The sequence below is a fragment of the Scyliorhinus canicula genome, chromosome 6, assembly GCF_902713615.1.
Source record: "Scyliorhinus canicula chromosome 6, sScyCan1.1, whole genome shotgun sequence".
In the NCBI taxonomy this organism is placed as follows: domain Eukaryota; kingdom Metazoa; phylum Chordata; class Chondrichthyes; order Carcharhiniformes; family Scyliorhinidae; genus Scyliorhinus; species Scyliorhinus canicula.
The window spans coordinates 134,643,128-134,664,587 of record NC_052151.1 but is presented as its reverse complement, the minus strand read 5'-3'; the positions used below and the strand labels follow the sequence as shown (position 1 = coordinate 134,664,587).

Sequence of the window (21,460 nt, the reverse complement as noted above, 5' to 3'; positions counted from 1 at the left end):
TGGCCCTTTGACACTGTTCGACGTCAACAAGATGGTGGCATTTTTTCTCCCCCAGCTCCAATATCTTCCACTATCCCCATATCCCCTAAATCCTTGAGCAGCCAAAACACCTCTTAACCTTTGCTTGAATACACTTATTTTATGATTTCAACAATTGCAAAGTCATTTTAATGGTGCAGCAGATGAAGTGATATTAAATATGACAAATCAATTGTAAAACAGTATTCTGTTAGAGCTTTTATTTTAACATTATGTTCTACGTAGAAATAGGTATATCATGCTGTAAAATAATACTGAAATATTTTGATGTTGTGATATGACTTTATAGATGACATTAGTTTCATATTTCAACACTTAATCCTTTCATGATCCTGTTAGATTTTACGATGAAACAAAGTCTGTAGTTCCAGAGGTAAAAGCTGTTGCTGATTACTTGATGTCCATAATTGGAAGTGACTGCTCTGGTGATGAAGACAGCGTCTACCTGACTCTAAAGGTAACAGTATACGATTTGCTAAAAAATTATTTAATATTTGGAAATGGATTGAATACAGCTATAATTGTGGTTTATGTTTTCATTCTGCAGGCACTGGGAAACATGGGACAGGCAATGGAGAATGCAATACCTGGAATAAATGCTAATCTTATAGCATGTATTAACAACAGTAATGTCTCCCCCTCTATTCAACAAGCTGCAATTCAAGCTCTGAGACAGATAACTTTGAACAATGAGGTAAAGTCAGTTCTGGATGACATAAAGATGACAATATTTGCTGTGTTTATTATAAAACAGGATACAACAAAGAAACAACTGATTAATAGTTCTTAAGTCACATCAATTCTGAACTTTAAAAGTATGTTAGTTAGAGAGGGAATGAGAGAGTGAGGGAGAGAAACAGTCCCCATCGTTCTGAGCGCTTGGAAATGAATAAGTACTGAGAATGACTCTTACTTTTCTATTAAGGTGCCATCACAAGAACATTTTCAATTTTGTAATCTATTATTTTCAGTAATGATGGAGATATCTGTGGCTAATTACTTCTGGCCTCCCCTTTTAGGAATGGACATCGGACATTCCAGGAGTAGATAAGCAAGAAATTGGGAAGGAATCCATCTTGAATTGGTTCCCACTATACTTGGCATAATTGATAACTACAGATGATAGTATTGGAGATGTATCATCTGCCCTTCCCTCTTAGCCTTGAAGTTATTCTTGGGTACAGATACCTCAGAAAGAGGGCTTGGTTCGAAGCTTCTCTGGAAATCAACCCAATGTGTCCTTGCAGTAACCACAATTATGTATACCTGCAACGCAGTTTATTACACGGCAACATTTAGATTCAACAATATGGATTCGAGTGATACTGGATCGAGGGAATTTTATCATTGGCCATTTTTTTTGCCAACATTTATGTTTGTGTGCCACATTTGCAAGTTAACAGCAATTTATTGACTATTTGATTAATTCGTTAAATAATGCCGCCTATAAAATCCTGGGTGACGTACATCCTGTTGCTATATTTATCTGGTTCTAAATATAGCGGTCAATATGGTCGCCTTCCTTAATCCTAATTATGTTTGCTCTCGAGTCACTAGGTATCTTTCGATACCGCCACAAGGTTCAAAACCGAATACTGATCAAAGAACCAATGCACCGGTTAGTTAGTTCAAAGTCAATACTATTTATTTACACACACAGTAATATTTACTCATGCACAAACTACCACAAACTAAACTATCTCTAACGCTAACGCCTATACTTAACTTCGGGTGCCCACTCAGTCAGAGGAACAATGAGGCTGTTGGGTTCGAAGATGTAACAGGAGAACAGCTAAGGTCATCCGTCTGATGGCGAGCATTGACCTTGGACTTATTTGCTTCTGGTGCAGCTGGTGGACGGGTCTCTCCGCTTCGAGAGCCGAGTCCAAGAGAGCGATTCTCTTTCGGGGGCTTCTTATACCTGAAGGGGCTTCACGCGCTTTTGGGCGGGCCTTGAACTTGGCCCCGCTTAATTGGGCCGTATCTTGATCACTGGTATTGATCTTGACCAATAAAGGGGTGGGTGTCCTGATGGCTGGGTGTGTCCTGGGTGGCTGTTGGCCTTGCTTTTTTTGTGTCTTTCTGGCACCGGGGTGTCTGCAATAGTATCGGTTACTTGAGTGTCTTTCCTTTGTTCCCGGAGATGGGCCATCAATATGCTAATTGCCTTACAGTTTCAGTCTCATCTGGGAGTTGCCTTCTCAATACGCATCCAGGCTCTGTGCCTGCTTGCTTTCTTAACATTGTCCATATTTCCCTACAGTCATTGCGATCACCCATTTTGTATTCTGGAAGTGGCCATTCCAGATGGCTACAATCCCAACATAAAGGCTTACCCTCAGCCCCACCACTGATCTTATTGGGGTCAGGTAGATGAAAAATGTATGGTGGGTGCTTTGTTAGTTCAGGGTTGGAACACACTTGGAACTATTTGCCAAAGCTTGTTGTGTTGGAGAAGAGATTGTTGAGAGCTCCATAGAAAGAAAATTAGTTCCTTGTAGTTGCACTCTGCATGCATTTAAAGCAGTCAAAATAAATACAACTAGTCTTTTTTGAAGGGTCAGGATATGTCAGTATACGTGTAGAAAGAGCAAGAGGGCAGCCAGAGAGAGGGTTGGCCCACTCAAGGACAGAGGAATGAATCTATACGTGGAGCCAGAGGAAATGGGCGAGGTCCTAAATGAGTACTTTGCATCAATATTTACCAAAGAGGTGTACTTGGTGAACTAGGGAAGGGTGTGTAGATAGTCTGGTTCACGTTGATATCAAAAAGGAGGAGGTGTTGGGTGTCTTAAAAAGCATTAAGGTAGATAGGTCCCAGGGCCTGATGAGATCTACCCCAGAATACTGAGGGAAGCAAGGGAGGAAATTGCTGGGGCCTTGACAGAAATCTTTGTATCCTCATTGGCTACGGGTGAGATCCCAGAGGACTGGAGAATAACCATTATTGTTTTTTTTGTTTAAGAAGTGTAGCAGGAATAATGCAAGAAATTATACGCCGGTGAGCCTTATGTCAGTGGCAGGGAAATTATTGGAAAAGATTCTGAGGTACAGGATTTACTTACATTTGGAAACAAATGGGCCGGGATTCTCCAAAATCCCAGCCAAGTGTTGATGCCGGCGTCAAAACCGGCACGAGCGGCTATGGACTTATTAGCGATAGGCAATATGATTTTGTGATGGGGAGGTCATGTCTCACTAACTTGATCGAGTTTTTTGAGGAAGAGATGAAGGTGATTAATGAAGAAAGGGTAGTGGATGTTGTCTACATGGACTTTAGTAAAGTCGTTGACAAGGTCCCTCATGGCAGATTGGTACTGAAAGTGAAGTCACACGGGGTCAGAGGTGAGCTAGAAAAAACTGGCTCGGTCATAGACGTCAGAGGGTAGCAGTGGAATGGACGATTGTGAGTAGTGGTGTGCCGCAGGGATCAGTGCTAGGACCTTTGTTGTTCGTAATATATATAAATGATTTGGAGGAAAATATAGCTTGTCTGATCAGTAAGTTTGCAGACAACACAAGGATGGTGGAGTTGTGGATAATTAAGAGGATTGTCAGAGGATACAGTGGGATATAGATTGGTTGGAGACTTGGGCGGAGGAATGGCAGATAAATTTTAATCTGGACAAATGTGACGTAATACATTTTAGAAGGTCGAATACAGGTGGGAATTATACAATACACGGCAGTGTTAACAGGCAGAGTATTAACAGGCAGAGAGATTTGGCCGTAAGTCCACAGATCATGAAAGTGGCAATGCAGGTGGATAAGGTAGTGAAGAAGGCAGACAGCATGCAAGTCTTTGGTGGTGGCATTAAGTATAAAAATTGGCAAGACATGCTACAGCTGTACAAAACCTTAGTTAGGCTACATTTGGAATATTATGTACAATCCTGGTTGCCACACTACCAGAAGGATGTGATTGTTTTGGAGAGAGCACAGAAGAGGTTCATCAGGATGTTGCCCGGTCTGGAGGGTATTAGCTATGAGGAGAGGTTGGATAAACTTGGATTGTTTTCTCTAGGAATAAGGAGGTTTGGGGGATGGAGGGAGGGGGAGGTGCGGGGGGCACCTACCAGAAGTTTACAAAATCTATGAGTCGCTTGGCCAGAGTGGGTAATCAGATGCTTTTTCCCAGCGTGGAAAAGTCGATTTCTAGGGGCATAGTTTTAACGTGTGAGGGGAAAAGTTTAGAGGAGATGTGCGAGAAAAGATTTTTACACAGAGGGTGGTAAGTTCCTGTAATGTGCTGCAGGGGAGGTGGTGGAAGCAGATACAGTAGAGACATTTAAGAGGCATCTTGACGAATACACGAATAGGATGGGAATTGAGCGATAAGGACCTCGGAAGTACAGATGATTTTAGTTCAGACAGGTAGGATCGGCGCAGGCTTGGAGGGCCGAAGGGCCTATTCCTGTGCTGTACTGTTTTTTTGTTATTTGTGTTAGTCCTTGATTGTTCATGTTGGTCCTTTATTGGAGTCGGTATACACGTGAGACCAATAAGTGGAATGTCCTTGAGGACATGATTAGGAAGATAAAGTTGAAGTTTTACCAAATGTCTGTCTACATCCAGATTTTATGCCAATTTTATTAACATTCACCAGAATAACAAACCTTTTGGAGTCTTTTGAGGATGTTACTTGAAGCATAGATAAAGATGAAACATTGGAAATGGCGTGTTTGGAATTTCAAAAGGCTTTCAATAAGGTCCCATGTAAGAGGTGAAGAAACAAAACTAGAGCATGTGGGATTGACGATGGCATACTGCTATGGATTGAGAATTGGTTAACAGACAGAAAACAGAGAGTACGAATAAATGGGTCACCCTAAGATGGCAGGCTGTTACTAATGGGATTCCACAAGGATCAGGACTTGGGACATAGCTGTTCACAACGTATATGGAAAATAAGAACATAGAACATACAGTGCAGTAGGAAGCCATTCGGCCCATCAAGTTTGAACCGACAAACTTAAGCCCTCACTTCCACCCTCTCCCCCTAACCCAATAACCCCTCACCTTTTTGGACACAAAGGGCAATTTATCATGGCCAATCCACCTAATCTGCACATGTTTGGACTGTGGGAGGAAACCAGAGCACCCAGAGGAAACCCACGCAGACACGGGGAGAAATGCAGACTCTGCACAGACAGTGACCCAGCAGGGAATCAAACCTGGGACCCTAGAGCTGTGAAGCCACAGTGATAACCACTATGCTATTGTGCTGCCCACAAAAAATTAAATGATTTGGATGTGGGAGCCAGATGTAATATTTCCAAATTTGCTGTTGACACAAAACTGAGTAGAAATGTGGGTTGTGAGGATGATGCAAGGAGGCTTCATGGGGATTTGGATAGGCTCAGTGAATGAGCAAGAAAATGGCAGGTGGAATATAATGTGAGTAAGTGTGAAGTTATCCATTTTGATAGAAAATACCATAGTGTTTTGAATATGGGAGATTGTTAAGTGTTGACGTCCAAAGGGACCTGGATGTCGTTGTTTATGAGTCATGAAAAGTTAATATGTAAGTGCAGCAAGCAATTAGGAAGGCAAATGATGTGTTGGCCTCCATTACAAGGGGGTTTAAGTACAGGACTAAAGATGTCTTTCTGCGATTATACAAAGTCTTGGTGAGACAGCACCTGGAATATTGTGTGCAGTTTTGGTTTAGTTATCTGAGGAATATGCATTTGCCACAGCAGAAGTGCATCAGAGGTACACTAGACTACTCCCTGGGATGGCTCCTGCTCTATCTTAAAGAGCCAGATGCACAAATTTGCTGAAATTACCCTGGTTCAAAATAGTATTTATTTAAATCCACCATCCACCTGGGATGAGGGATTGTTTTCTGAAGGGGGATTCAGGAAACTGAATCTGTATTCTCCAGAGTTTCAAAGAGTGGGGGGGAGGCGGTGATATCATTGATACTTACAAAATTATTACAGGGTGTTTCAGGGTAGATAGGACGTGGACAGGATGTGGACAGGATGTTTCCTTTGGTTGGTGTCTCAAAAGCCAGCGGACACAATTTCAGAATAATGGGCAGGCCATTTAAAGTTGAGACAAAGAGGAACATCTTCACTCAGAGGGTTGTAATTCTTTGGAATTCTCTACCTCAGAGGGCTGTGGTAGCTCAGTCAGTGCACCAAGTTCAAGACAGAAGTCGAGAGGATTTCTGGATCCTCATGACGTTGGGTGATATGCGGTTCATAGAAACAATCGCGTAAGGGGGTAAATGATCGGTTTGAATAGTAGAGCAGGCCCAAAAATGGCCTGTTTCTATTCCTACTTCCAATGTTCCTAATTTAAATGGTATAAACAAGAATAAGTCAGCACACATAATCATGGCCCGAGGAAAGCATCAAACACAAACCAAATATTTCTTCTCTAGTATCAAGTTATCCATTACTCGTGCACACTGGGCAATGCATTTAATCATGATGCTCTAAAAATGCATTCTGAGAAATAGAAAAGACTGTGCAGAAAAGGATAATTTTGTTTTAAATCCTTCAGAAAATTGCAAAACAACAGAAAAATGACTGGCTGGGATCTTTCCAGCGGTGAGACCCACTATGGGGATATGGCAGGGTAGCCAAAAATCCATTGACCTTCATCAGGGCCGGACAATCACGGAGATGGTGGGGCCAGTAAATACTGCCCTTTGATGCACCAATTTAATGGTGGATTTAAATATATACAATTTTGAACCAGGATAATTTCAGCAAATTTGTGCATCTGGCTCTTTAACATAGAGCAGGAGCCATAAGATGAGTTGAAATATGTTCAGGGAAGGGATCAGTACTCTGGTGTAAAAGAACAAGGACAATTGGGTGGTTTCTCAACCTTTACACCCCAATTACATGTGTCTTTGGATGAAAATATACAACCTTCTACCTTTATTGTCTCCCCCTCATCTATGTCAGTCTGTGCATGAAAATGTGATCAGCAGTGGAGCAGAAATAACTAAAAGCATCTGAGCCATGGTTTGGTGGGTTTTGATTATCCTTTTGTATCGCGCCTTAATGACAATTTTTTTCTTTTTGAGTGTAGACAGAGTGAGAATATCTTTTGAGCTGAACCAAATTCTTTACTCACTCAAAATTAATGTACACATGGCTTTGCCAACTCAAACTACTTGTTGTGATCATTAGCAGATAAACTGGCTTAATTACTCCCCCTTAATCCAGGGTATTAAGGCCAAATGTCGTGCCCAGCTGTTGTGCAGATTGATACCTTCACTAACCTATGATTGAGTGGAACTTGAATCTTGTCCATTTTTTGCACTCACTCATTTCTTTTTTTAAAATAAATGTTTTTATTGGGTTTTTGAACAAAGTATATTTACCGTTATGTACACAGAATAAGAAATATATATATATAGAGAAGAGAAGGGCACACCCAAACATACGAAAAAAAAGTAATAATAAAAATTAAAATAGAAGGGCAGCGCGGTAGCGCAGTGGGTTAGCCCTGCTGCCTCATGGCGCCGAGGTTCGATCCCGGCTCTGGGTCACTGTCCGTGTGGAGTTTGCACATTCTCCCCGTGTTTGCGTGGGTTTCGCTCCCACAACCCAAAGATATGCAGGCTAGGTGGATTGGCCACGCTAAATTGCCCCTTAATTGGAAAAAATTAATTGGGTACTCTAAATTTATTTTTTTTAAATAGAATAACTGGTAGGGTATTGTGCACCAGCTCAACAGCAGCAACTCTGTACAACTGGCAAAATTATTTACAGCACATAAGTAGGTGACTGTTTGTGGGGGGAGGGAGGGGTGTGGAGACTGGGGAGGTAAATATACATTTGGGTGCCAGAGAAACAATTACAGTGAGCAATACTCAAATGGGATTGGTGTTGGTGTCGTCACTTGCTTCTCCTGGACAGATCTCGCTACCATTGTTGTCTCGCGCTCACCTCCGCTTCAGCCGTTCCTCCCGTCTTTCGCCTGTATTCACCTTGTTCTCTGTTCCTGGAAATGCCAAGTTTGTTAGCATATCCTCCTTCGGACTGTCATTTATCTGCCTCCTCCCCCACCTCCCTGGTTCTCCTCTCTTGTTCCCTGCCCCCCTCCACCCCCCCCCCCCCCCCCACCACCCCCCCCTATTCCTGGTCCCTCTCTCCCTCTCATGCTTTGGCTACTTTCCCCTGATTCTTGGCTGCTTGTTTGTTGGCCGCAAACAGATCCCGGAACAGTTGGGTAAACGGCTCCCACGTTCTGTGGCAGCCGTCGTCTGACCCTCGGATGGCGAATTTGATTTTGTCCATTTGGAGAGATTCTGAGAGGTTGGACAGCCAGTCTACAGCTTTGGGTGGTGCTGCTGACCGCAAGCCGAACAGGATTCTACGGCGGGTGATCAGGGAGGCAAAGGCAAGGGCGTCCGCCCTCCTCCCCAGGAATAAATCTAGCTGATCTGTAACCCCGAAGACCGTCACTTTCGGGCATGGCTCCACCTTCATCCCCACCACTTTGATGTGGAGATGCCGGCGTTGGACTGGGGTGAGCACAGTAAGAAGTCTTACAACACCAGGTTAAAGTCCAACATGTTTGTTTCAAACACTAGCTTTCGGAGCACGGCTCCCTCTTCAGGTGAATGGAAGGAGCAGTGCTCCAAAAGCTAGTGTTTGAAACAAACATGTTGGACTTTAACCTAGTGTTGTAAGACTTCTTACTGTGCCCACCACTTTGGACATTGCCTCGAAGGAGGCTGTCCAGTACCCCGCAAGTCTGGAGCAAGACCAGAACATGTGGGCGTGGTTGGCCGGGCCTCCTTGGCACCGTTCACATCTACCCTCCAACTCCGGGAAGAACCTACTCATACGGGTTCTTGTTAAGTGGGCTCTATGTACCACTTTTAGCTGTGTCAGGCTGAGCCTTGCGCACGTGGAGGTGGTGTTGACCCTATGCAGTGCTTCGCTCCAGAGTCCCCACCCTATTTCAATCCCCAGATCCTCCTCCCACTTCTTTCTTGTTGCATCCAGTATGGTGTCGGCCCTCTCTACCAGTCGGTCCTACATGTCGCTAGTTTCCTTTATCTAGTATGCTTGCGTCCAGTAACGCGTCCAATAATGTCTATCGTGGCAGTTGTGGGTATGTCCTTGTCTTGTTTCGTTGGAAGTTTTTGAGTTGTAGATACCTTAGCTCTTTCCCCCTGGCTAGCTGGAATTTCTCTGTCAGTTTGTCCAGTGTTGCGATCCTGCACCCGTGTATAGGTCCCTGACTGTCAGTGTCCCTCCGTCCTGCCCTCACCTTTTGAAGGTGGCGTCAGTCAGTGCTGGTGTGAACCTATGGTTGTTGCAGATGGGAGCTTTGTCCAGCATTTTGGTCAGGCCAAATTGCTGCCGTAGTTGGTTCCAGGATTGGAGGGTGACTATCACCACCGGGCTGCTGGAGTGTTTTTTGGGTGGGGATGGGAGTGCTGCCGTGACGAGGGCCCGGAGGGAGGTCCCCATGCAGGAGGCCTCCTCCGCACGCACCCACTCTGCTTCTGGCTCCTTGATCCATCCTATTTTTCGCTCGTCCGTCACCGCCCAGTGGTAAAATTGTAGGTTTGGAAGGGCAACCCCGCCACCCCCGAATTTTTTTTTTTGTAGGACCTTCTTTGGGATCCTTTGCATTCATTCCCCCCACCCCCATACGAACGCCATGATTAGTTTCTCCAGTGCTTTGAAAAAGGCCTTGGGAATGTAGATCGGAATGGATCTAAGTCAGTAGAGGTACCTGGGCAATACGTTCATTTTGATCGTCTGGACTCTCCCCGCGAGGGAGAGCGGGAGTGTGTTCCATCTTTGCAGGTCCTTTTTTACTTCCTCCGCCAGACTGGTGAGGTTGCATTTGTGGATCCCTTTCCAGTCATGGGCTATTTGGATCCCCAGGTAGCGGAATTTGTGTTGGGCTTGTTTAAACAGCAGTCCCGTTAGTGCTGCCCCCACTTACTTTTGGGTGTACCGGGAAGATCTCGCTTTTGCTCATGTTGAGTTTGTAGCCCAAGTTACTCATTTCTGATGTTCAATTGTCACTTCCACCGTTACCTTTGGCAGAGCTACTGAAGAATAGTTTTGTGTGCAGATAAAAATGTTACCATATTAATAATTTTAATTTCAGCTTCGCAATGTGCTTTTTGAAGTATTCAAAGATGTGAAAGGATCTGTGCCAAGGAGGCTAGGAGCCTATTTAATAGTGATGAAGGAACCATCATCAAACCATCTAAAAAAAATTGCAAGATACCTACCAAAGATTGAAAATATCCAAGTAAAAAACTTTGTTTCCACACATCTCTCCAATATTCTCAAATCTGAGGCTCCCAATGTCCAAGTGTAAGTAAACTACTGTTGTTCAAATTTTAGGATTAACGTGCACACCCATGTTTGACTGTGAAGATACTGGCATGTCCATTGTCTTGTAAATATACCGTTACCTATGTCATTTCAATGTCCATGTTAATCTAATGTTGATTTAAGTTGCTGATGAGAATGAATATTTCTTTCCCTTGGTCTATTAAATAATTAGAACCTAGAATTGTTAAAAATCATCCATGTCTTTGTAATTCTGTTGTATGGGTATTGCTGATCATTTTGAAGAAACACCCGAATGTAACAGTACTATTCATGTGTGGCTCAGCTAAATTATTCTGTGCTTTCTTTTGCACAGACTGAAAAACAAATTATCAGATGCTCTACAAGACGTTCATCTCCCAGGTCCCATGAATTTTAGAAAGTTTTCTAGAAACTATAACGTGTATAAAAAAATAAACCTTCCAGGAAAACAGGATGCTCTGGCAGCTGGATTGCAAAGCAATGTCATTTTTGAGCAAGGCGAATACTTGCCAAGATCAGTAATGCTGGAAACTACATTAAATGTTTTTGGTGAATCCATGGATCTTTTTGAGGTAGGTGCACATATGAACCCAAATCTGATTGCCTCTAATTTATAAACAACTTAAAATCCTCCCTAGACAAATTTTAGCAGATATCAGCTACTTATTCAAGAGTTTTAAAATTGAGAAAGTTTGAACATTTCCGCTAGCTCTTCCCGAAGGCTCAGTCGGCCAATGCCATGCTACTGCTTAACTTAATCATACAGAGCAAGAAAGTCTCAGGTTTCATGTCTAGCATACATTTATGTTAGTTGATCTTAAGCAGAACAACTTTAAGGCGAGGAAAATAAGTCAGGCTCCCTGCTGTGTTTGCTAACTAAGACCTTCCCCTTTGCAGCGGCCTGTGGTGAAGACTGAAATCAGCTGGGGGGGATTAAATAACCTACTGGTATTTCTTGACTAAACTCACATGTAATGATTGAATTTTTTGCTGTTATATTCAGAGGCTTACTGGTGCCGAGTTAACACTGTGGCCTTAATATTAACCCCCAACCTCATGATGGGCTGCAGACAGTTGAGGGTGGGTTGGGGTCATGACTGAAAATTTTAAAAATAACCAATGTGTCCCCAACCCACTGCATTCTCACCTGCCACCATTTTTAAGTTGACAGGGTGCATGTGTAATTTGGAAACGTGGAGCTCTTCCTTAAAGTACTTAATTCAGACTCCAACAATGCATTTGGGACCCTGATAGAAATGTAATAGCTGCTGGCAAGGTTTCTCGCAGCTTGGGTAATCTGGCAGTGAAATGATACAAGGGCTGCCAGCTCCAGCTGGTTAATGCTTTTTCAGAGCACCCCTTGTCTGGCAGGAAGAGTAAGAGTGTTGCTCCCAGCCCCTTACTGAAGCCTTAATGAGATGCTGGTTTAGCTCAGTGGGCTAGACAGCTGGTTTGTGATACAAAACAAGGCCAGCAGCACGGGTTCAATTCCTGTACCAGCTGAGAATTCTGAATTCTCTCTCTGTGTACCTGAACAGGCGACTAGGGGCTTTTCACAGTAACTTCATTGAAGTGTTAATGTAAGCCTGCTTGTGACAATAAAATTATTATTATTAAGTCTTTGGCCATCCTTCTGTCAATTACAGCCTCTCCTCATTGCTGTAGAAGCTCAGGGACAATTTTCAGCCCATGATTGCCGTCAGAGAGAATAGTGATGTGGGTGGAAAATCTGTAGAGAATCCGGAAACGCAATTCTTTCTGGAAAGATTGCATTTCCTCATTTTCCTCGCTGGTGACACACAAGGTTTACCCCCACAAAAGGTGGGAATCTCAGTTAGATGGATTTTAATACATTTTAAAAGCATTAATGGGTCTCCCTGGCACTTGATCCCCTCCCCACCCCCCCAAATAAATATTCATACATCACCGATGTAACATCATATTGGCGAGGTTTACAACCTCTTTGTTAAAACAATGAACAGTCAAAGGGATCCCTCCGGGGTGCCAAGATAAGTATAGCCCCCGGGGAGAGAGAGACATATCGTGGCACTCCCCCCTAACTTGTCACCCTCCCTTCACCCACCATTCACCTTGTTAGGTGCTGATCTCTTACTTTACATTAATAGGAGTTAACATTTGGCAGACATTTTGCATCTTATTTCTCTTCACCTCACAGCATCAATAATTTGTATTCATATAGAGCTCTAATATAAAGTATCACAAGGCATTTTACAGGTGTGTGATAAAGCAAAATCTGGCATTATGCCATGAAGAACAATATTATTGGGCCAATGAAAAAAATGGTCAAATAGGCAGCTTTTAGGAGGCCTTAAAAGACGAAAGGGAGGTAGGGAGGAGGAGAGGTTAAGGGAAGAGATTCAAATGCTTAGCACCGAGAAGACATGGCAACCATTGGTTGAATAATTTAAATCGGGCATACGAACGAAAAGCCAGAATTGGATGAGTGCAGATATCTTGCAGGATTGTGGGGCTAGAGGAGATTAAAGATGTGGAAAGACTGAGACCATGGAAGGATTTTTAAGTGAGAATGAGAATGCACTTTGGACAACTAACAAGCCAAGGGAATACACAATGATGCCAAGATATATACAGCACCAGAAGGACCTTGGGTTCATGTATATAGATCCCTGAAGTCAGCAAGATGTAAGATAGCGTGGTTAAGAAGGCATATGTGATATTTGCCATTATTAGCCAAGGCATAGAATATAGGAGCAGCGAGGTTATCAGGGAGCTGTGTAAAATGCGCATTAGGCCAGACCTAGAGTATTGTGTGCAGTTCTGGTCACCACACTAGAGGAAGGATGTGATTGTACTAGAAAGGGGAGCAGAGGAAATTCACAAGAATGTTGCTTGTGCTGGAGCATTTTAACTATGAAGACAGGCTAGAGTTGTTTTCCTTAGTGCAGAGAAGGCTGAGGGATATATTTGTGAGGTAAACAGATAGGGTAGAGGGAAGTGACCATTTCTCCTTGGTAGAGGGGTCAGTTCTGGGGTGCAAAGATTTAAGGTAAGGGACAGGAGATTTAGAGCGGATTTGAGGAAAAGCTTTTTCACCCAGAGGGTGGTGGTAATCTGAAACTCAATGCCTGAAAGAGTTGTAGAGACTGGAATCCTCACAGCATTTAAGAAGTACTTCAAATTCCAGAGCACACAAGGCTACAGGCCAAATGCTGGAAAATGGGATTAGAATAATAGATGCTTGATGGTCAGTGCTGACACAATGGGCCGAAGGTCTCTTTTTGTAAGATTCTATGATTTGAGGAGTCAATATCAGTCAGCGAACACAATGATGATGGGGGAACAGAACTTGGTGTGAGATTCCCAGCCTCCCTATAAGTATTGGAGCGAATATCTCTCAAGGTGAAAGATCGAAAATTACAAGCAAGAAGGGCAGAGAATGGGAAAATAGATAAGGGACAACTAATACAAATAACAATAATTGGAATTATATTAAAACCAATAATTATTAATGCTAATGCATAATTTAAAAGTAATTCATACAAAGTAATTAAAATTCTCTCTTTAAACAGTTTGGTCTGGATGGCAATGGATTTGAGCCATCTCTGGAAGCAATTTTTGGATCGAAAGGATTTTTTCCAGACAGTGCAAAGAAGGCATTATACTGGATGAATGGTAAAGTTCCAGATAAGGTATCACAAGTGATGTTGAATTGGTTTGGAATCAGTAAAGATGAAGAAGATTCAGAACAAGTATGTATCTGAGATTGACACTTAGTTTGTTCCAGAATTTACTGTTTAGAATATGCTGACATGTTTTACCGATACTTTACCTTTCTACTGTTTACTAGGACTTATTGAAAAAGCTCACAGATAATTTCCACAAAATGCTGAAGAAATTTGAAGAACAAACACCAGAAGCAGAGGCTTTTTTGAGAATATTTGGAAATGAACTAGGATATATTAAAGGCAGTGATTTCAAACTGCCAAGAGAAATGATGTCAAATGCTTTTCAACTATTCCGAAGCCTTCCACCAAAGGTACCATGCATTAAATAACAAGGCACAGAATAGATGTAAAGATTATTATTTGGTCAAAAAAAACTTAAAAATGAATTGGCTTTTTGATGCTGTAATATACGTGGTTGAGAAAACGTGTACCTCTGACTACAATTGGCTAATTTGAATGTGCATTGTTATCAGTAGACATTACCTGATGATCCATGTGATTATGCCTTCTTAAAGATACAAAGAATGATTCTTAATACTGTGAAACTTCAATAATGTGGTAACTTTAATTCTGTGCTGTTAAAAGAAGAAAAGCTTGGCATGAGATACTAATAGGCACAGGATTTTTTAAAAAATAACTTTATTTAAAACTAACTGTATAAAATACATTACTTTAAACTGTTTAAATATCTGTTTTATATATTAATATTTACTATTTTTTGTATTTCTAGCTCATGGCAGCTTTGCAGAAAGGTACAAATGGTGACCTATTTGCTCACTATATCTTCATGGACACCCAGTTTAATCTCCCCACTGGAGCTGGTCTTCCTCTTAAGTTGTCTTTGTCTGGTACAATTGCTCCTGGTGCCAAAGCAGGGATACGATTTTCAGGAAAGAAGGTAATATTTACCTAATTTTGCTCAAAATTAGGACTTGATTTTTCATGGGAGAAATCACTGACAGATCATCTTTTCCTCACTCTTCTCTTGACATCTTCAAATATTCAGGCCAGAATTTAGGTCCCCCCCCTCACACCCCTGCTGCCCGCTACAGGTTTCCCGGCAGGATTGGAAAATCTTGGAAAGTCAATGCCGGGTTCCTCCACTGCTGCAAAACACCCTGCCCTTTGTGGGAGAGGAGGAGACAGGAATTCCGCCCTTAGGTTTTTTCATGTGAGAATATTTAAGAGCAGGGAGAGAAATCAATCCTTTAATTCTGCATTCACATACAACTGGGAAATACATTAGTCATGAAATCCATATACATATATAATCTAAACAAATTGAGTTGTTACAAAATTGAATTAAGTTTAAATTGATTAAAAATCATCAAATGTATATACCGGGTCAGCTTTCTTGATTTTGCATGGTGTTATGCATGTTCATTTGCAAAGCTCTCCACAAGAAGCATGAAGTGAAAAATTATGCCTACTATGTAATTTACTTATTGATAGTCTTGTGGTAGCACAGAACTTGAATATTGTAGAAAGGAGAGACATGGGGCGGCACGAGGCACAGTGTTTACCATTGCAAACTCACAGCACCAGGGACATGGGTTCAATTCTGGCCTTGGGTGGCTGTGTGGAGTCTGCCCGCCCTCCCCATTCCTGCGCGGGTTTCTTCTGGGTGCTCCGGTTTCCTCCCACAGTTCAAAGATGTGCCGATTAGGTATATTGACCATGCTAAATTGCCCGTTAGTGTCCAGAGATATGCAGGTTAGTTGGGGTTATGGGGATAGGGTGGGGGAGTGGGCCTAGGTGGGTGCCCTTTCAGAGAGAATTGGTACAAGCATGATGGGCTGAATGGACTCCTTCTGCACTGTTAGAGATTCTATGTTGCCAAGCTTTTCATCTTGTACTCATCTGGATAAACACATGAATACAAAATTTGAAACTATCACAACAATTTATACACTACAGATAAAAAGGGTGCTGTTTGGTCAGCAAGTAAACTTTGATTGGCTGAGGCATTGCCATAAATTAAAGCAACAGGAACTATAAGGTTCACAAGCTCTCAGGTAATTCAAAAAAGATACAAGGTTTGAACATATTTGGAGACCTTTTGTTTCCAAACAATTAATTTCTGTGTGTATGTTGCGGGCAGCACGGTGGCACAGTGGTTAGCACTGCCGCTTCACGGTGCCAAGGTCCCAGGTTCTAATCCGACTTTGGGTTACTGTCCGTGTGGAGTTTGCACATTCTATCTGTTTTTGCCTGGGTTTCGCCCCCACAGTCCAAAGATGTGCAAGGTAGGCGAATTGACCAGTCAATTGCCCCTTAAATGGAAAAAATGAAATAGGTACTCTAAATTATTTTTAAAATAATAAAAAATGAATGTATGTTGCTTCTAGTAAACATAAATGTTACAAGTTTAACTGATTATCATAAATTGGTTGTATAGTTATTTGCTAATATTGAATTTCAATACTTAATATATACATTTAAAAAAATAATATATATTTAATAAATATTCTTATTAAATTTCAAACTGGTGTGATGCCATATATAGGCCGCACACCCCAGTGATTGGCTAAATCAAACAGCATGCTCCTTGGGTTGTTTGGAATAGACAGAATATAGATCATGCTGAACCAGCCCGCATTTTCAAAGCCCAATACAAAATGTCTCCTGTTAGGTGTGATTTAATGATCGGACATCATTTGTTAAACAACCATGAGTGCTCAAATAGCTGCAAAAATAACCAATTTTGGATAATGAGTTGAGCTCATAACATGGCTTATTTCACTTGCAAGAAGCAAAATACATTCAGACACAGGAGCACTTTCTCTACAAGTAAAAGGAACATGTTCAACCATTGCATCTTTTTTTTCTTCTTTTTTTAAATTTAGAGTACCCAATTCATTTTTCCAATTATGGAGCGATTTAGCGTGGCCAATCCACCTACCCTGCACATCTTTGGGTTGTGGAGGCAAAACCCATTCAGATACGGGGAGAATGTGCAAACTCCACACAGTGATCCAGAGCCGGGATTCGTACCTGGGACCTCAGCCCCGTGAGGCAGCAGGGCTAACCCACTGCGCCACCGTGCTGCCCAACCATTGAATCTTAACTGAATTACCCAGGAGCTTGGGAAGCCTCTCGCCCTGCCCTATTGATTTCTCCATGGCAACCTATGGCCAATTAATTAGCATCTTTTTCTCCAGAAAAGATTAAAAGCTTCGGCAATACGTCTTTTCAGCAAAATGGAAATTACTTATTGATCACCGATTTGGAAAATTGTTAATGAAAGCATATATTTCTTCTATTGCAGAGTGAAGGTCTCATCAAGCCAGCAGTTGCAATTGAGTTTGTGACCCAACTGGGAGTAAATGTACCTAATTTTGCCAGGAATGGAATACAGATTAATCATAATTTGTATCATGAATCTGGTTTTGAAGCCCGGATCAAGAGGAGTAATAATCAGATAAAATTCAGCATTCCAGCACCCAAAGAACCAATCAAACTTTTAAGTATTAGGTCAGTGTAAGGTTATTTCTTTATCCTTTTAATTTTCACGGAAACAAAAGCATGGCCACACATTTAACAAGATCTTTATCTGCCCTTTATACAGCAATGGACTGTCTTTGATACATAATACAAAAACTGAGAAGATTGCATTCCTGACGGAGAAAGGACAAACCTGGAAATCATGTAAACCATTGTTTATAGGACTTGCAATTTGCAGCAGTGCCACATACCCTGATACACCCAGTTGTCCACTCACTGGAGAATTAAGGTCAGTAATGTGTTAGGAAGTTATTGTTCATCAATGATGATGGGTAGATATTGTGAAGAGATGGGCACAGATTCAGAAGCTGTCAACAGGTTTGTAGAGCTGAAGGATGAAGGGCATAGAGATGGGAAGAGGGGTAGCCAAGTTTTAAAGGCAGGATGCTGATGATGATTTTGAAAGATAATGGATAATATCAGTGCAGGGAAAAATGTTCAGTTGGCATTAAGTCCAAGACATTAAGTGGTCTGGTGAGGAGCTGAGTGAGACTGAATTTTGGGAAGCAAAAGATTAGATTAAATACAATTGGAGAGAGAAAAGAAAACAAAAGGATGTGGAGAACGGGAGTGGGGGGTGACATTTCAGATTTAGGATGTGGGTAGGATTAGAGTGAAGCTTTTCCTTAGTGGACAAGGGAAGTGAGTGAAACCAAAAGAGGTGGCAGAAAGTTGTTCTCTAACTTGTAAGTTAAGAAATCAATGCACTTCTGGCATTTGTTAGAGCTGCGCGCAGGGGTTAAAGAGAGAAGTTTCAGGAGCAGTTGTTTGGAGATAAAAGGAGTATGGAGTCATCTAGCAATTTCCTATAAAGAGCTTGCAATTTCCATATTAGGTGCAGTCAAGGATATTTCATTGTTGACTGCAATGGAGAAAGATGGAAAAATTAGTTTGACTTAGGTAACCTTGGACTAAACAACTGTCTTATAAACTTGCTCTGTCTTTAACACAGTATTTTGGGAGGAAAAAAACATCAAATTTTCTTATATTTGCCCCAAAAGGATCATGTGACCAACACCATTTTTTCGTACCTTTGCCTGGGAAATGTGTACCTACACTGAATGTGCTAATAAACGACTTGTTTTTCAATGAATGTTTTTCAGCCAAAAGACAAAAAACATTGAGTTGGATTCTCTGCAGCCCCACGCCGAAATCGCGGAGAATCAAATTTCACGCCAAAATCAGGCCCGAATTACTCTGCGTGGCTGGGGGAGCCATTGCTAGAGGCCCGCCTAGCGATCCTCCGCTCCCAACCGGTTGCGTTTCCGGCGGCATGGAACTAACATGTTATGGCCGGTCGAGACACTCGCGTGACGGCTGCGGACTCAGTCTGCGCCAGCCCTGGTGGGTGGCGCGTCTTGGGGCGGCCGGGGAGAGATCAGGCTGGACAGATTCTTGGGCGCGCGGCCGATGGGGGGCCTACACTTCCAGGTGCCTCCATGGTGCGAGTCTGCCATGGCACTCGGCGAGGCTGCTGGAGGCCACTGCCCTGCTCATGCGGGTACTCGAAACCGGAAGTGCAGGGACCCAGATCTGCAGCCAAAGCTGCATGAAGCACTCCAGGTACCTGCTAGTCCCCTGAAGGTAATGAATTGGCTTGTATTTTTTTCAGTTAACTCGAGAGTGCAACGTCTGCGTTTTTACGCCGGCGAGGGGACATAGTTCCATTTTGGGAGAATCCAGTCCACTTTTTGTGGGGACACTAAATGAATAAAGTAAATATATGAGAAAGTAAGTTAGAAGAATCCATAGAATCTCTTACCATACAGAAGGAGGCCATTCACCCCCTCATGTCTACACCAACCTTCCACAAGTGCACCCTACTAGACCCACTCTCTGCTACATCTACGTAACCCGTGCATTGATTACGGCCAGTCCACCTAACCTGCACATCCACCTAACAGAGCACCTGGAGGAAACCCATGGGGCCACAGAAAGAACATGCAAATTCCACACAGACAGTCACACTAGACTAGAATCGAACCTGGGCCCCTGGCGCAGTGAGGTGCTCACCACTGTGTCATTGTGTCATTATCCGTTCTGATGAGGATGTTGGGCAATTAACCTAATTAAATTCTGGTGGTCAAGCTATGACTGTATCTGCCACCCATGGTCATCCTACATGAATGAATATATATTTAAGGGAACCTCATGTCTGCCTTTGGAAATTCTTCACATTCCACCCATGTGTCAGTGCACAGGTACAAAGAAATATAACCAAAAAGATTAATGGAATGCTGGTTACTCTTTCAAGCAGTTTGGAATAGAAAAATAAGGCATCAACTTTCAATTTGTAGTTAGACCCCATCTAGAGTAATGGCATTGTGTATCAGAAAATATGTAGAACTTATTTACCTGAATGATACTGCAGCCTGAAAGATTTAGATGCAGAGACAGATTGCATAAACTCGGTTCATACTGCCTTGTGTTCAGTAGGTTAAGGAGTGATCTAATTAAAATTCTAAAATGTGGAGGGATTTCACGGGATAGAAGCAGAGGAACAATTTTCTCTGACGGAGGAATCCAGAACATGATCTTAAAATTAGAGCTAGAACATCTAGGAGTGAAATTGGGAAGCATTTTAGACAATGATGATAGAAATCTGTTTTTAGTCAGGAAGGGAATCAAGGGTTTTGAGAATAAGTGAGAAAGTGGAGTTGAGGATGATCATATCAGATCAGTCATGATGTCATTGCATGGCAGAGCAGCCTCAATAGGCTGAAGGCCTACTTTTGCTCCTACGTCTTATGGTCTTATAAGAGAGAGAGTGGGTACGGATATAGTGTGCTGACAGTTGTGCCGCTGGCCAGGGGGCTTCTGCCAGGGCTAGGGGGAGTGGTAGGATTGGCCAGGAGATGGACTGTGGGGTCAGGGTGGACGGATACAGTTCAACATTGCCGCAGCCAGCAAGGCAGCCATGAAGCTGGGCACACTGTTAATAGCCCACTTTGAACTTGGTGCCATGGGTTATATAGGTGTCCTTCCAGGGCACGCCCCATGTGTCCTCTGGCCCCAGATGACCCATCAGCTGTATGGATGCGCTACAGCACAACCATTGCCATGTTTTTAGCTGGGATGAATGTGTGTGGGATTGTAATGTGTATGTGTGGCTGCAGCCTCCCGAGTGTTGATCATGGACAAGGCATATCCGGTACCATTTTTCAGTGGAATTGAGTGTGTTCCACGCGGCAATGGTGCTAGCCCCTCAATGGTTGCGGAATCAATCCCGGTTTTTCTGTCGTAAAAGTCCACGGATTCTCCGTTGGTATCAACACTTTGTCTCAGAAACAGCCCACTATGCTTCATACAGCTGACTGGGCAAATTCATGGTGAGCTTATATATACTTCCATTCACACCGGCAGAGGTTATGATTGTAAAAAAAACAGTGATTTGCATGTCATTGTTGCACACTAACATTGATGATTTTAAAAATTCATTCAATGTGGATATTGTTGGCTGGGCTGGCACTTATTGCCCATTCCTGGCAAATAGAAATTAAGATAAGGACAGGTATCAGTTAGAAAATACAGCTGAGAGCCAAAATGAATGCAGAAATTTCAGAGGGGAGGTGGAAAAGCACTGTGGTAGTCACCACTGCTGTATATATTGTATATAGAGGATGTCGATGTAGGCGCTTTATGGTAAGGCCCTGTACTACAGGTACGGGGGTAGTTCCCTGCCTGCTGGCTCCGTCCAGTAGGCGGAGTATAAATATGTGTGCTCCCTGTACAGCAGCCATTTCACCAGCTGCTGCAGGAGGCCACACATCTTAGTGTAATAAAGCCTCGATTGTATCCAACTCTCGTCTTTGTGTAATTGATTGTGCATCAAGCACATTGGAGAAGTTAAAGGGGATTATGAGAGCAGACTGGCAGCCAACATAAAGGAGCATCTCA

General features: G+C 42.6%; 1 protein-coding gene across 3 annotated transcripts in view; it reads left to right on the top strand.

Annotated features, from left to right (window-relative positions):
- apoba (apolipoprotein Ba) overlaps window positions 1–21,460 on the top strand; it is an 81,639-nt gene that overhangs the window by 12,504 nt on the left and 47,675 nt on the right. For all 3 annotated transcript variants that reach the window (XM_038800179.1, XM_038800180.1, XM_038800181.1), the window contains 9 exons: window positions 379–496; window positions 587–733; window positions 10,141–10,352; window positions 10,687–10,924; window positions 13,904–14,083; window positions 14,182–14,370; window positions 14,790–14,957; window positions 17,328–17,533; window positions 17,628–17,792. In XM_038800179.1, coding sequence (XP_038656107.1) covers window positions 379–496; window positions 587–733; window positions 10,141–10,352; window positions 10,687–10,924; window positions 13,904–14,083; window positions 14,182–14,370; window positions 14,790–14,957; window positions 17,328–17,533; window positions 17,628–17,792 — 1,623 coding nt within the window. The remainder of the gene's footprint in view (window positions 1–378; window positions 497–586; window positions 734–10,140; window positions 10,353–10,686; window positions 10,925–13,903; window positions 14,084–14,181; window positions 14,371–14,789; window positions 14,958–17,327; window positions 17,534–17,627; window positions 17,793–21,460) is intronic.